Raw genomic sequence first — 17,707 nt, 5'->3', positions numbered from 1 at the left:
CTTTTTTGTTTATTTCGATTTATTTTTTTCAGAAAAATGGAAATAAATAATATAGACGTATGTCTATCGTTTTGCAAATTTCTATCTTTAATTTTAAAATTCAATAAAAGACGTTAAATTTCATATTACGTACATAAATAGTTCAAATAACATTTTATTAAAACAATGCAACTCTTTTTACAGTAACATCACTCTTAAACCTTTCTGAACTGTAAAACGTGTTTGGTTTAGAGAGGTAGTCAGTTTAGAAGGCGTTCGGTTTAGAGAGGTGGTCGGTTTACCAAGGTAAAAAAAACCATTCGAATTGAAAAAATGCACTGGTTTAGATAGGTTGTCAGTAAAATCAGGTTTTACTTGACTGTCTGTGACATTTTATATATTTTATACATTTTAAAATATATATACAGTGAAAGATGTCTTAACTGATAGTCTTTTGAATTGGATCAGTTTAAACAGATGTTCGAAGTTCAAAATACATTCAAGTTGATGTAAATGTCCTTAAAAAGTGTCTAGTTCAAATATGTCTCAGGTTATTCAGGGTACGCTATACACAGGTTTTGGGAATATTCAAGGTACGGTATAGACAAGTTTTTCAACGTACCACTGCTTTTAAGAATTAAAATCAGTATGTATTAATACCAAAATAAAGCATTTATTTATAGAGAAATAATCATAAAGTTAATATAATGTCAATTTCATATGCACAATTATTGGATAAAACAAGATTTGCGACATGATACTGTAGTATCATGCGTTCAAATACATTGCATGTTATTTGAAAGCATTACACGTTCGACAAGATTACTCGCTACTTGTAGAATAATATGATATAATCATATCTAATTAGGTAGTGGGAACGAACATGATTATGATTCAATTATAATGAAATAAAATCTGCTTAAAAAACTTTATTTCCGGGATATAACAGATTCTTCCTTTATTAAACTTATAAAACTTGATTAAAAATGGTAAGGATTGCACTATAAAGAAATTGTAATTGTATATGAATTAATAAAAAAAATTATGCGAATTCGGCACGAATCGGAAAAAGCACCTGGTCAGCCTCGCGTTTTACACCATTTGTAAGCCTCATCCGTATATTGTTCTTTTTTTATATTTCAAGTCAATATATTTATTTTCCTATTATACAAAGTTATTTTCTTTATTTAAAGAGGATAACCCATATAAGAACAACTCTAACTTCCACTGGGGCCCTCTATGACACAAGTAAAATCTTAACAAATACACAACATAAATACAATAATGATATATACATTGAGTAGCCAGTTTTCTAAATACATAACTCATTAAAATTTTGCGACATTATAAAAAATGAAACAAAGAAAAGATTTAGAAAGAGCAGTAATCAAAAGAATGTATTCCAGGGACAAAGACCAGACAGGGAAAACAGACATACACAACAAAGAACATAAAATAACTAAAATTATACATACAAAGCAACAAAGGAGTTGACCATTAATTTTTCAAGGGGACTTGGTTTTCTTTTTGATTGTTTGTTTTTTTGCGTGGAAAAATGTGTACTTTTCTAACGCATGTACTTGTAAGTGTAATTGTATTATTTTCTTCTTCTTTTATTCACATAATTTATTTTTTTAACCCAAATTATCTTTTCTACAAAGTCAGGATCAAAATAAATAGTGCGTCCCTAAGCAAAGTTTCATATCATCATGCCAATGACCTTTCCTGGAAACAAATGGTTTAATCTGTGACTAAGAAGCTGTTTTGTTGATCCTAGCTTTAATTTGATCCAGGGGTATGGGAGGAGCTGATGTTTTACGACGACGACGACGACGACGACGACGACAACGACAAACGCAAAGTGAAGACTTTAAAAATTGATATAGTCCGTTGAGGAAAAACAAAACAAACTCCATTAAAATACACTTGCAATAAACAATCTGACTGCTCCAGGTATGCGTTGCGTCAATGACGTATTTTTGCAGTGATCGATTAATTCAAGATTAGCAGTCTCTACCTGCAACCCTGGTGCTATAAGCTGGTTATCCTGAGGCTTCGCCCAAGTTTTTACTTCATGATCAGTGGGCAGAAACAGAGTAACCTTGATTAGTATGTTATCAAGAATTCCGCTTAGGTGCACGCTAGAATTAAGGAGCCTTCTTGGTGTGGTTTAAGGGTCCAGATTTGGACCTTGTCATTGGATGCAGGTGTTTTAACACATAAAAATGGGGGAACGTTTAACCCCGGACTTCAGGTGCAGGTATTTTTATTACACATAAAAAAATTCTTAAATTGCTCAAAACAATGGGTAGGAGTTTACCAGTCATGCCAGTTTACACATAAAAAAGGGTCCGGGCAGCGGGCGCAGATGCTCATACCTGTAGATATGGGAACGTTTATTTCGACATGTTCTACGCCTTTCCATGTCTGGACAGTTTTGCACTTCAGTAAAATGGTGAATGTGGTTTAATTAAGCAAAATAATGAACGTACAATACAGGTGTAAGGCATGTACATATGATCCTAACAGTACGTCAATTGAGCATGCGCGAAGGCGTATTATAAATCACGGACCAAACGGTGTCCGAATTGGTATATTTCCCCAAAAAAATCGCGTTTTCCATAGAACGAAGATTGTTTCAAAGACAAATTTAGAAAGAACACCTGGGTCGGATCCAGGATTTGAGTTTGGTGGGGGCGGGGGGTGGGTGCGTTAATTGGATAAAATGCCGTGCAAAGCAAGACAAACAATATTATGGAGTGAAACTTGTGGTATTTTTTTTTCTTACAGATTTAAGAGCGGGCGTGCGCCCCGCATACCAGTCCTTGAATCTGTGCCTGGGTAAACACTTTATTTATATCCTGTATCACAAATATATTGGACCTTGTATTGTTTCAGTGGAGTTGCGGCTCAAAGAAATCGGTTTCTTCCTTTAGTATTAGAGGTACCATCTACATGTATATCCTTAGTATGACAATGCAAAGTAGAGGTACTATCTATATCCTTGATATGACAATGTGAAGTAGAGGTACTATCTACATGTATATCCTTAGAATGATAATGTGAAGTAGAAGTACTATCTATATCCTTGATATGACAATGTGAAGTAGAGGTACTATCTACATGTATATCCTTAGAATGATAATGTGAAGTAGAAGTACTATCTATATCCTTGGCATGATAATGTGAAGTAGAGGTACTATCTACATGTATATCCTTAGCATGACAATGAGATAAAGCCCTACTCATTAGTCTCCGCACCCTCCTCCTCCTGTGGCGCAGCTATGACTTCCATGATCATCAAATTCGTCTCCATGCCATGTTGAATTCCACCCATCTGGTCCTCGTTTCATACGAGTTCCTGACGTCCATGTACTCCGTCGAGTCGATTTATTGTTTTGTATGCCTTTCTTTCCACAACACCAATAACCTAACATACAAAGCATGCCGAGAGCAACAACTCCTATAATCACGAAGATAATTATTTCCATCATTTAAAAATTCACTTTTTACTGATAAGAGGATATTTTCTATTTCAAAGCCACATACTCCGTCCCTTCAGAGTTTTACAAATTAATACGTAAAAACCAAAAACAGCTTGGTAGATATGAATTCGGTCGAGCATAAACTAGGTAAATTTTTCACATCGAGTTCACATCCACGAAAGCACAGGAAAGGTTGAACCATGCCATTTAATATCAGGAAGATGTCTTTTGTGATAGCCTACAAATACATATGTACATTAAGAGTAATCAAGGGAACCAAGGTTATAGCGGTAATCAAAAGTATGTAATCCAAGGACAAAGACCAGACATGGAAAACAGACATACACAACAAAGAACATAAAGTAACTAGAATCATACATACAAAGTAACAAAAGCAAATGAGCAACTCGGACTCCACTAAAAACTGGGAGCATGGACCAGGTGCACCGGTAGGGTAAGCGTCCTCTGCTTTTCTAGAAACACCCGCCGAGTTGCTTATAAAAAATCAATTTCGGGGTAGACAAACTAGGAAAGGTAAACTATGACCCGTTGAATAAAACCTGTCTAAACCAATCTCTATTTAACTTTATTGGGCCGTTTTAGACAGGTGTTTGGTATACCAAGGTTACAAGGTTAATATAAGGGGACTTTACAAATGCCTGATTTAGACAGGTTTTGCGATTACTGATCGGGATTCTCTTTAGACAGGTATCCACACTGAGAGTTCTGTCTGGTAAAGTCATCACGGCTAAGCAAGATTATATCCATTCTAGAGAGGTCTGTCTAGTAAAGTCACCACGGCTTAGAAAGATTATATCCATCCTAGAGAGGTCTGCCTAGTTAAGTCACCAAGGCTTAGCAAGATTATATCCATCCTAGAGAGGTCTGTCTAGTAAAGTCACCACGGCTTTGCAAGATTATATCTACATGTATTCTAGAGAGGTCTGTCTAGGAAAGCCACCACGGCTTAGCAAGATTATATCCATTTTAGAGAGGTCTGTCTAGTAAAGTCACCACGGCTTTGCAAGATTGTATCTACATGTATTCTAGAGAGGTTTGTCCAGTAAAGTCACCACGGCTTATCAAGATTATATCTATTCTAGTGAGGTCTGTCTACAGTTAAATTCGAACATCAGACACTGTTCAGAGCTTAACTTCAAATTCATAAAAAAAAAAAAAATGATACAGTGAGTGCGACCGGAAGTGGCAAATTGTACCAACGAAAAAGTATTTTGATGAAATTTTAAAGATCGTGAAATGATTAGCACCATCAAAACATACAGTGAAATCTGTCTAAACCGACCCCCTTTTTTACAGTAATAAAAATGCTTTGCTCAGACAGGTTTCGTATTATTATTCCTTTTAAACAGGTTTCACTGTAGTTAAATACCGAAATACCAATGAAAAAAATAACAGCAACAACAACACAGAACTAACTACCGTACACATATATTATCGACAATTTGTAATAAATTACTCCTTCAGTGAGCCTCTCAAATTCTTGTGGTAAGACATCACATACATGTATAAATGTATAAAATTATATCATTGAAAATTGCTTTACACAATCACAAAATACAAAAAGAAACTAGATGAATACAAAGCAATGTGTTACAACATATGATGCCAAGAAGTAAAGGACAAGGTCATAATTGGTATAATTGTGTTTACCTTTTTGTATTAATTGCACGTGCGCAATACATTATGCTTCCGAATTATTTTGTTCTACTGCAAGCCGTATCTTCCGGAAGTAAATGCTATATATGTTCATCAACTATACATTGCAGTGACATGACAGACAAAATAAAAGCAATTTTGTACGGTGACTAACTACAAAATTATAAGAGAACCAATTCAAACGTATTGATGGTTTTTATCGTAGAAATTAAATCCGTATACATAGTGTTTTCCGAAGTAAAAGTACAAGTATACAGTAGTGTTGAATTTACGAATCATGCAAAATATCAACCTAAGTTAGGTCACCAAATAACTTTTTATTTCATTCCTCCCAAAGCCTACTGGAACGGTATTATTTGATAAATGGTATTTCTTCACTACCGGTATGTTTGTGTGTATCGTGTACTTATTCTGTCCTATATTAGATCAAACTTAAACTAAATGTAATTAATATATTACAAAACGTTACATCAACATATTTCACGCCTATACTTGATGTTGGCCATTCAGAAGATACTCCCTACTTGCGGAGCTCGGGATGCAGCCATATTTTATCCTGTTTTTGCAGAGTTACCTCCCGTAAGAGCAGGTATAATTTCGAAGTCTCTCTAATCGACTCGGGTGCAGAAAAAGAGGTAACTCGAATGAAATTGGAATCCCCAGCAGACAAACACAGCGGTGCTTCTAAAATTTACAGGGTGTTTCATTTTGTTGGTAGGTTACATAAGGATGATTTTCATTTGTATCCCGGGCGAAGAAAATTTATGGTAGGGTCAGTAGAACGAGAAATTCCCTTTTAATTTGACTTTCGAGTATCGTTCAATCCAAAAAACGTTTCTTGTCTCGCATCGATCGGCCTACGTCCCTAACATAAAATCCTTGGTCCGACCCTGTTCTCGGTCTAAATACGCCATAACTTAAGTACATACATGTACATGTAAAGCTATAATAGTCCTTTCTATATGTTAAGCCCCGTTCATCATCATCATTTCACGTTGTTCATTTAATCATCCATTTCATGTTCGTCGCCTGAATATAGCTGAAATATTGCTGCTCTGGCGTTAAACCCCAATAATGAATCAATCAATCCATATTTTAAAGAAAAACATATTGATTTCCGCTAGAATCTTGGTTCCCAACCAAAGAAAGAAAGATAAATCTAAACAATAAATAAACCAGATCCCGTCAAAGCTAAACATCACGTGAAATTCTTTCATAACAAGTGAAAACTGACTCAACCGAACCCATTTTGGACTTTAAAAATTTGTTCGATTTAGACAGGTGTTCGGTTTACATAGGCTCAAAATACATTTAAATTGGTACGAAAGTTTAAAAAACTGTCTCGTTTAGACAGGTTTTCGGAAAATTAATTAAAAAATCTATATCAACACTGTGCAATGATTTCATAATAATATTTTAATACTTTTAGAATTACAGATTAAACAACGTAGGTTCTATCCACAGTGATTAAGTGATTCAGCTTTTTCCTGAATTCTCAGTTATAGGAGATGCACATCTTTGATATGAACATAATAATTCTACAGTGTCTAAGTCTGAATTATATTGGTATTTAACTGATTACACAACGTAGGTACCCCCTGAACATGAAAGACGGACAGACGGACGGTGTCGAGTGGCTACTAGACCTACTTTCAACTTTGATGACACGCGTAAATACTGTCCACATTACTGTCCACATTTTAAGTAGCATTTTAGCTACAAGTCATGGAAAATGTGATACATGGTTGAAAGGCCGACATATTTTTATTTTTTATCTTTTGTTTAAAACGTATGAGTATATATAATATATCATGTGAATTTTCATAGAATCCATGTTCAAAAGAGATATAAATTATATAGTTTGAACTGTTAAATTCAAATATAAGGGTAATAACTCTGTAAATGACACTAAAATACAAGAGAAACTGTTGGATTTTCAATGTGGATTATCTCGTTAGAGAAGACAGATTGGAAAGAATAATTATAAATTTCATCATAAAGCAACTCAATGACAAAAATAAAAATGTGCAGCCTTTTTGGGGGTGTATCACATTTTACATAATTTGCATGATTCTTACAAAGACTACTACTTAAAAAGATCCTTAAGAGGTTAAAATAGGAACCTAAATAGTCCTTGATATTAGTTCTCAGTGGACCACAATTGTTTTGGGACCTGTCGCATTTTGAAAATAGTTGTATTTAAGTACGTCTCCATCTAAGAATCAGACAAAATGTGTATAAGTTGTGGCATATGAAGAAAAAACCTATTGCATTTTCCACGTATTTATATCTAATAACCTTAAGAAACTACTGTCAAAGTTGTCCATTTCTTGCCGAAACTTTGTACAAAATTAACACAGGGTGGGGGTGGGGCTTATTCCATCCCCGGACCTTCCTTGGATTCACACTGCAAGGCCCGTATCCATTCAAAATATCCAAATAAAGAATTTTCTTATATTGTCCTAGACTTAAAATTCAAGTATGTATTTGTGTAAAATACTTTTTAATGTGTATCATCTAAGTCAATCTAATAAAGAGACTATTTTCATTTAACTGAGGTCAGCTGAATTTCAAGCCCTGCTTTATCACTTCCTAAAATCCCTCTCACTTAGCCATCTTTTGATGACATCATAACTACACATGACTCTTCTAAAGGGACGCTAACGGTGTTTACACAAATCTCTTGTAATATGTATAAGGACACTTCCCTGAAGACGGCATTAAAAATCCCCACCACCACCTCCCCCTCCGTCATCATTTCCTCCTCCCCCATCACAACCCCCACTATCGTAATGTGAAACTGCATGGAACCCCGTTGTATTCGATCTCACAGCTGTCGACCCAACACCTTGTCCACTTGATCTGGTCTTCTGTTCCACTTTAAGTCCGCAACACAAGCAGCCGCAGCAACAAATACCAATTAATGCAACAACTCCCCCAATAAGTCCGTAAACAACTTTCATCAGTATAGGATCTTCCTTACATTGGGCCGTCTTGAACACTCTCCTGAAAACAGGTATATTTTGGAAGAGTTAGGTTATGAGATGTTTGACATTATTGTGTACATACTACTGGCGTCTGGTCTTATCAAGGGGTTAGATCTAGTGTAAGGGACAAAACTCTTACAAATCATTGGGATGTTTGTATTCAGCATTTTACATCAATCTCATGTAAGCATCAAAGTAACTTGGACCGATTTAACTATGCTTCAAATGAAAGCTTGTATGGCTTTGGTGAAATTAAATTCGAAACAAACATATAATTAATTTCAAGGGTTATGCCCCTTACCCTACTTATATCTCCTTAAGTACAGTTCGGAAGAGATTGAGTGTTGATGTATGACAACAAGTCACATATGACCGACAATTTGACTGATTAAGGACTGGTCGATAACCGATGACCGATCTGGGCCTTGTTCTGTTAAGACAAATTACATGTGATCGACTCAATTTAATTTCAGAATTTTCATTGGAATAACTCTGAAATTGTCCGAACATTCCGCTTCAATTTCTGCAATGAATACACTCAATAAATATGTATCCGATGTTGCATACATGTATTAATGTTGAGTGCAAAATCGATCGTTGACTGACATTGGACACTGATATTCCCTGTGAATTGAAGCATTTATCTATCGCCGTTTCATGCACTATCACTGTCCTTCGGGCAGTCAATTAATCGTGATAATGCTCTCTAAATAGACAACTACTTTTTTTGTACTATGTATATAAACTTGTTCCTTTTATACATGTATTTAAAACAGAGGATAAATGTATCTTCAAGTGTCGGTATTTTGAATTTTCACTTTCAATTCCAGAAAATACGTTTGTACACATTTAGATATTTTCCACGTGAAATTCATGTTAATCGAGCTTCACATAAAATTTACGTAAACTTCACATGAACGTCACGTGAACTTCACGTGAAATTCACTTAACATGAATTGCATGCGAACAATTCACGTGAATTTCGCGTGAAGACTCAATTCACCCGAATTTCAAGTGAACTCTGTCACAAAGTTTATTTGCTCAGACCGGGTGAAAATTATGTGAAATTCGTGCGAAAATAACGTGAAATAATTTTGCCTGTGAAGCATAGGGGAAAATATAGTCCAGATGGCCTCTTTCACATCAAATAATGGAAGAAAAATTTATCTTCCTGCCTTAAAACGTTAATTTATAGTGTATATAAAAGAACTGGACGAGTATTTCCGATTGGTTTACATACAATGTAAATGTATCAACAAAAAATCAAGAAACATAAAAAAAATGACAATTCAGAAACATCGATTCCGAAGACTTGACCAATACGTCAAAACAGGAAGTCAAATCGAAATAGTAAACAATGTATAGGTGACATGTACAGGTTAGTGAAACCTGTCTAATCCAAACCTTTAGTAATCCGAAAGCCTTTCTAAACCTGACAGATTTTAATGCCCTTTTGTATTAATTAAAATGTATTTCGAACCTTTGTAAACTGAACACCTGTCTCAACCAAACACTTGTCTAAACCGAACACATGTCTAAACCAAACACCTGTCTAGGCCGCACCAATATTAGTAACAAAATGGGGTTTCGTTAAGGCAGGTTACAGTGTATTTTATTGACTTACTTGTACTCTCTGATCATATATTTAAGACCTTCGCCAAACTGGTTTTCTGTTAGATATTTATCTCGGGTTTCTTCGTAAATTATTTGTATACATTCTGCAGTCAATATTTTGTTTGCTACTTTACCAGGCGAAGAATAAACCTGTAGATTAAACAGCTCTAATTATAAACTATGTCCATGTATAGTGCTGTTATTACACACTGAACAAAAAATCTAGTTTCCTATGTTGTTTTGTATCGTTTATGGAGGTAGACCTAGGGTAAGGGGCATAACTCTTAAACGTCATTGAAGCGTTTTTATTCAGAATTTTACATCAATCTTATGTAAGCATCTAATTAACTTGGATTCATTTTATTCTGCTTCAAACGAAAGCTTATATCACATATCGCTGATTTCATGAGTTATGTCCCTTACCCAAGGTCTATCTTCTTAAACCTATTATTTACTCACTTCTGACTTAACTTTAAAAAAAAATTTAAAAAATTACAAAAATAAGGATGTTGGGGTTCTTTGTTTCAACCCCCAGATCCCTCTCCGGAATAACCTCAAATTGACAAATATATCTCATATCTATTCATCTTAAGCAGCTTTAAGTCTTATTTTCTTTTGCAGTGTAATCGGAGAAATTTCATCAGGATAGAGGTAACTGCCCCTGATTTAGCTCCAATCATTCTAGCCTAACTTCTATATTTCAGTTCTCATGTTACAAATAGTTTTAAAAATAACATTGTGAGTTGTCAGCAAAATTTTCCTCACTGTCTAATTCTTATAGAAATTGGCATACGTCTTCGGAATTAATTAACGAATAACTGACGACGATGTAGTAAGCGGAAAATAGATCTACAGGGTAACAATTGCGAATAGAATCTTTATTTACTCGACATATATCTATTATGAACATTCTATTTCTTTGGTTAAAAGTATTATACTTTTGCATTAATAGCCTAAAATTGATAGAAATACATATTCTCTAATCGCCCTCTTACCTGCCTATCCTCTTTCGAAAAGAAAATGACAACATCAGCATGACATGACCCTGTAAAATCCCACTTGTTTCTTAGGGCGTCTGCAAATTGTTTGGCGTTTAACTTTTCATTTCTAAAATGATATTAAACGTGGAAAAGAGTTATTCGGAAATTCTAACGAAATGCTCGTTGTAAGGTCGAATTTCATTGGGTAACGTCAGAGTATCGATTCAACGGTTTGCCGCTCAAGATATTTCATTGCCGATCGACGTTTTAAAGTGCAAAGTTCACAGATTCATCCGACAATTACAATTAAATGGAGATACACGTACAAATAAGATGCTCTGATGTATGTATTCAATCGGAATTACATGCCTTCGGCTATTTCCGCTACACACTAAAATGACCTTGGGTGCACAAAAAAAGAAGAAAGTGTTCTTAATTGTACGGCGTTGTAGTGATTTCTGCTAATAAAAGTTGTTATACATCCACCAAGTGGGGCTGAATATCAGTATTAAGTATCTCAAAGGGTTTTGGTGCAAAGAGTGGAGTTAAAAAAATCAACAAGTTCAACTATAATTCTAGAATCAGATTGGATTTTTGAAGATTTGCAAAATAACAAAAAATGTTCCAAGTATGAGAGTTAATTGTTCGTTTTTTTAGATTTTAACCCACGTTTGCATAATTTATACTCACCCAGACACGATTTTCATTTTATTGATTACAGCGAGTGCTATAACATAGTTATCCAGTGTGTCGTCACAAAGAGGTTTGTGAGCCGGTACATTCAACAACATTTCATCTATCTCACCAGCTGTAAAATAAAGAAGAAAACACTAAACTGAGTAAAGTGTTCAAAGTGCCTCCAATTTGCACCAGTATATTTTGTAACGTTGGTTCCCATGGCAACGGAGGTCCAGATTTACGGTGAAAGTAACAATGATGTGAGATACGTTTGTATGTCCTTCTTGCCTTCCTTTCGGTTGATGGAGAGGGGCATCACTTATTCATCACTCCTCCTACACCGCTGAATGAATGTAATGAAATTTTCACAGAATCTTTATTAATACATATGAACATTGTGTACCTAATATTTTAGATTTTGATGCGAATCAATTTGGGGTTTTCACATAGCAAAATATAGACTTTGTCATTTGTAAATTTTGGGACATGAGGACCAATCTCTTATCCGTTACCTCTTCTACACCACTGGATGGAATTTAATGAACTTTCTCAGAACTTTGTCATATATTCCCATGTGCACCTCCAATTTTAGATTTTGATCCGAATCAATTTGGGGGTTTCACATAGCAAAACATGGACTTAGTTATTTATATATATGAGAACATGGGGGATTAATCTCTTATCCGTTACTCCTTTAACATTGCTGAATGGAATTCATTGAAACTGTCACAGAATCTTTATTACACATTATTGATTTTGATCTAAATCATTTGGAGGTCAATAGATGCATGTTATGATCAAATGAGGAGTTTAAGGTATCAGTTTAGTGAAAGGGTAATCAAGGGAAACAAGATTCTAGCGGAAATCAGTTCCCAGTTTTAGTGGAGTCCGAGTTGCTCATTTGCTTTTGTTGCTCTGTGTGTATGGTTTTGGTTGCTTTGTGTTCTTTGTTATGTGTGTCTGTTTTCCTTGTCTGGTCTTGTCCCTGGATAATATTCTTTTGATTTCCGCTAGAATCTTGGTTCTCTTAATGACTTACTCTGACATCCCCATTCCCTCATTCCCCATCACCCTATATATCGAGGAATTGAAATTTTATCCAATACAGTTACTGTACTCCAAGACATCAACTCTTATATGAGTAAAACACAGTCAACAACCGAGCATCGCATTTATACACTTTGCTTCCGTTTGTTAAGGCTTTGAAAAAGGGACGATGGCTGAAAGGGACGATGATCGAAAGGGCAAATTCGTGAAGAAGAAATTCTCCTTCCTGCATAAGATTATTTATTTTTTTTTTGTGTACATGTAATATAAATGACTGATTGGAATTTTTCAATAAGGTTTCTTGACCGGTCATGAACTGTGTACGCAATTGATATTAGTTAATATGCTATAAGAGTAATCAAGGAACAAAGGTTATAGCGGTAATCAAAAGAATGTAATCCAGGGACAGAGACCAGACCTGGAAAACAGACACACACAACAAAGAACATAAAGTTACTAAAATCAAAACATACAAAGTAACAAAAGTAAATGAGCAACTCGGACTCCACTAAAAACTGGGAGCATGGACCAGGTGCACCGGTATAGTAAGCGTCCTCTGCTTTTCTAGAAACACCCGCCGAGTTGCTCATAAAAAGTCAAGTCCGGGGTAGACAAACGAGGAAAGGTAAACTATGATCCCGTTGAATAAATCAGTTTTCATGGTGCAGATGGATACATCATAACGATCCACGAGTTCCTGATGACGACCATAAAACTTCTGTAGTGATGACTTCAATCTTGTAACAACATAACGCTGTTCCAGAAGCCTATTTGTTAGACTTCTAGCGCGATACAAAAAGGCATTGTGAACAGATAATGTAAATAAAACTCCAGAATAACAATAACAGATTGTCGCTTAATTAACGTCATATCTAAAATTTCGCTGGCGGATTCGGGGGGGGGGGGGAGTAATCTCCCCTTTGTTGCAAAATTTGGACGAAAAGCAAATAAATAGTAGCCCCATTTTACCTGGGTTCCCTTTGAACAACCTTTTTCTTCAAAAGGGAATTGTATGTGCTTTACAAAAACTTTCAACTTTACCTGCCTGACCGTTCAGTATTTCACACGGGTCACATATAAAGGTATCCTTACAGCTGCGCCCGCATAATCCACTTTCTCTTTTAGGGTTCGGGAAAGAGTAACGGTCCCATTCCTCCCTGCACACGGGATCCGGACAGTCTTGTCCAGTGGTAAAAATAACCGACGTTAGGGCTACAGTAAAAACTTTAGTAATAAATGCAAAATCCATCAATTCGGTAATTAAAACAAGATTCCATATTACATATTTATTTAATCGTATGCCAACGCACTCGTTTAACACCCAATGGCAATGTTCGTCACCCGACCCGGTGGTTTTCCCAAAGATGGCGGATTTTACACAAAAATGAAAACATAAATTACCTCTAGGTGCACATATACCACACAGCGAAGTACTCCAAAGAATGCGTGAAGGTTAAATGAAGTTCATATCATTTTATAGTTGGTTGTTTGGGTTGGAAAGATTTTTAGATGTGTGGTGCATTTGATCTGCGAACAGTAATTAAGTGTTTTACAGTCTACACTTTACTACACCAAGTTATTGTACACTGAGTTCAAATATACCGTGCAAAATAAATAGCTACGCATTTGTGTTTGGCATATACACACTGTATACAACCCATTACGCGCATGCTTTCTGGTACACTGTTTAATGTATGAAGACTTCAATCGCTGCCATTTTCATTTGACAAAATGGAATGGTCTCCCATTCGACGAGGGAGGTTGGGGATGGATCCGCCCCGTTTGATTTTTTTCTTTTTGTGGTGGGTAACTACTTGCGGTCTTTTTGCTCACTGTTATTTAAGGAGGTACAATGTAGACTTAGGGTAAGGGAAATATATCTTGAAATCGGTGATATGTTTGTATTATATTCAATTTCACCAAAGCCTAATAAGCTTTCTTTTGAAACAGAATGAAATCAGAGTTACTTTGATGCTTAGATGTGGTTGATGTGAAATGTTGAACACAAACGTTCCTAATCATATTCGATTTCACCAAAGCCCATCGCTCTTTCATTTGAAACAGAATGAAATCAATCAAGTTATGTTGATGCTTACATGAGATTGATGTAAATTGCTGAATACAAACGTTATAAAGATTTGTAAGAATTTTGTCCCTTACCCTAGCTCCTTAAGTGTGAGTGACAGTGAATAAACATTTGTTTCAATCTAAGAGGTCAATTCATGTAAAAGAATTTTTTATATAATCATCACTATACTAAAACAATTGCGAGTTGAAAGTCCGTTTTACAGTGTCCTATTGGCCTCGAACATCTCTAGTTCTGTATTAGAAGTGCAATAAGTATATTATAATGCAAGGGCGGATCCAGACACTTTGGAAATATGGGTAACAGTCGGGTATTCCTAAAAAAAGGGGGGTTCTAGGACATTATTAACCAACTTTTGTCAAGTTAACATATGTAAAGGACAATTTTGAAACTTAAACAAGGAAATGGAATAAGGGTGGGGGTCTGACAAAAAAAAAGGGCAGGGTGGGGGTAAGGTGAGAGATAGTCATTTCATGTATACATGTAGACTTATTCAAACCTTTCAGTTCGTCTGATAAAATGATGAACACAAGCAAAATTATCTATGTTTTCATGAAAGACTTTCGTCAAAAAGAAGTTCAATTCTTACGTTAAAACCGTCTAACCGTGCCGGCATGGAATTTCTATGTTCATTATACAAATTGTCTTCCATAATATAGTGGATAGAATGTTCGAATGGATGTCCACAACTACAAGATGGGGTTGGCACTACATTTATATGAAATAAAGTATTTAGCGAACTGTGCATGTTTCTAAGCCTATTATGTATAGTATTATCTTTCCTTTCGCCAAAATTGAAACTTAGGGTTTTTTTTATCGAAGTTCTTTTATGATTCTTTTGAAAATTCTTATGTTTCTTGCATTTCGTGTCTCTAAATTTAGCTGATTCCAGTCTTCTACTGTTGAATAGAAAAATGGCCTGTCGGTACTAGTTAATCTGAAGTGGGGGTATAGTGTAATCCGCACTGTTGCGTAAATTATACGACGAAATCTTGTTATTAAGTGGGGGCATAAGATCGCTGAAGTATTGTGGACACAGATGGTGATGAATATAGTAAAACATGTTAAGACGTTTGAATCGTCTTTTATCTTCCAATAACTCCTAATCCGTTTCATAGTAAATAGATTCCCTGCTGGCAAAAATATGTTATTCTATAACAATAAACCTTTATTCAAGTTGCATTTTTTAAAACTATTACTAACATCAAGACCACAACCGGAAGTATATTATTTGACAGGACGAATGAAAACTAGATAAATTCGAGCTGAATATTTTCTACTCAAAACCAAATGTAGTTTTTTTAAGAACGGATATTGTTTTGCTAGCAGATTGCATCATATTGTCAAAAGGAGGGTGCCAACCCATTGTAACCCCCTCCGGATCCGCTACTGTACTGCTTGTGTGAAGGAAATCAAGGCAATAAGGATTCGAACCGCAATGAGAAGAACATTGTACAAGATAACGACTAGGTTGAGAAAATAGATTGATTGATTGTTGGGGTTTAACGTCAGTGCGGCAATATTTCAGCTATATTCAGACAATGAACATGAAATGGATGATAAAATGGACATGAATGATGATGAAAGGAAAAAAAGGAAGGGATGGGACACAAGGATAATAGGATCGACAAATTTAGAATGCTATTAGAAAAAGGGAGGGTTGGGTAAGGTCGGGCACTTTAGCCTCCTGTGGCGGAGCGCAAAGGTTCCTACTCATATCGAATACCATAGCAGGGTTCTTTAACGTGCAAGGAACGTGGCATCTTCTGAGCACTATTTAGTCGCCTTTTACGACAAGCTTAGCGCTGCTGAAGGCCTATTCTTTTAACATCCGGACCTGGACGGGGCTAGAGAAAATAGATATACACAACAGACAACATGAAAGAACCAAAATAACTCGTATGAAGAAACAAAAGCAAATCAACAACTAAAATCTTTGAGCATTGACCAGGTGCGACGGTAGGGTACATTAGCGTCATCTGGTTTTGAAGAACATCCGCCGACCACGTCCGGGTTAGACACAAGAGGAACGAAATATAATTTTTGTGTAGTCACAAGATCACCATCCCTCCTACAAATGTAAAAATGCTCCTAAAGGTTAAACAATTCCATTTCATTCTTTAAGTTAGGCCAAAGAGAGATAACAGTTAATTTCATGAACGCTCTCAAAAAATTATTGAAAAAGTGAAAATAACATACGTCACTTACAATAATATTCATATGAAAGAACTTATGTAGCTGTCTTTGTAAGAATCATGCAAAACCTGAAAAATGTGATACACCCAAAAAAAAGGCTACATATTTTTAATTTTGTAATTAAGTTGTTTAATAAGTCTTTACAATGAAATGTGTAACTATTCATTCAAATCTGCTTTCTCTTAGGAGATAATCAACATTGAAAATCCAATAGATTCTGTTGTGTTTGAGTATCATTTACAGAGTTTTCTCCCTTAATTTAGAATTCTACAGTGCATCCTATATAATTTTTATCTCATAAGGACACGGGTTATATGAAAAACTGAGTATTAATTTATGTTTACTGTGGCAATTTTAAACAAAATATCAAAAGTGAAAATATGCAGGCCTCTTACCCATAAATCACATTTTGCATAGTTCTAAGCTGGAGTGCTACTAAACACATTCATGTCTTCTTAAACTCAGGTAAAACGACGAAATAATTCCGCCATTTTGTTAGCATGAGGCCACCATTTGTGCATACATGCACAATATTTGATCTTTCATGGGCTTTTCTTAAATCGGTGCTAATGAAATCTTTCAGATGCAATGATGGTGCTTATTGAGGGATTTCAAACTGGCTTGACTATCCTTTCGGTCTCGCATAGACGGAAAGCAGGCAGGTGTTGCCAGGTTAAAACATAATATAGGGCTTGTAAATCTCGTCACGTGACCTACTGTATGAATACACGAGTTAAAGCATACCTGTTAGTATCAATGAGTGGGTACGTTGGAGATCTGTTAACATCAGAGAGTGGGTACGTGGGAGATCTCCTGTTAACATCAAAGAGTGGGTACACTCTTTGAGACCTTCACGTTTCCATTTTAGCGATCGTGCATTGTTTATCGTGCGTTTACACATCGTTTTGCGTTCGTTTAAACGCACGATAAACGCACAATAGAGGCGTTCGTTTAAATGCACGATAGGAGCTTAGTTTA

The 17,707-nt window shown here is 35.6% G+C and overlaps 1 protein-coding gene across 2 annotated transcripts; it reads right to left on the bottom strand.

Moving 5' to 3' along the window:
* Positions 1 to 3,197: 3,197 nt before the first annotated feature.
* LOC148600646 (uncharacterized) lies at positions 3,198 to 13,838 on the bottom strand. Of its 2 annotated transcripts, XM_088557981.1 has the most exons (6): positions 13,489 to 13,838; positions 11,413 to 11,530; positions 10,738 to 10,849; positions 9,753 to 9,892; positions 7,990 to 8,147; positions 3,198 to 3,702 (listed from the first exon to the last, which is right to left on the bottom strand). In XM_088557981.1, exons 1-6 carry the CDS (start codon positions 13,694 to 13,696, stop codon positions 3,632 to 3,634), a joined length of 807 nt encoding a protein of 268 aa, XP_088414107.1. In that variant the 5' UTR covers positions 13,697 to 13,838; the 3' UTR covers positions 3,198 to 3,631. The 2 variants fall into 2 exon arrangements, with proteins under 2 accessions (XP_088414107.1, XP_088414106.1); XM_088557980.1 differs by lacking the exon at positions 3,198 to 3,702 and having other exon boundaries at positions 6,539 to 8,147.
* Between the last annotated feature and the right edge of the window lie 3,869 nt (positions 13,839 to 17,707).

This window comes from Perna viridis, chromosome 13 (genome assembly GCF_037379345.1).
Source record: "Perna viridis isolate PV_CMFRI_1.1 ecotype Kerala chromosome 13, ASM3737934v1, whole genome shotgun sequence".
In the NCBI taxonomy this organism is placed as follows: Eukaryota; Metazoa; Mollusca; class Bivalvia; order Mytilida; family Mytilidae; genus Perna; species Perna viridis.
This window is presented reverse-complemented; position numbering and strand designations above follow the sequence as displayed.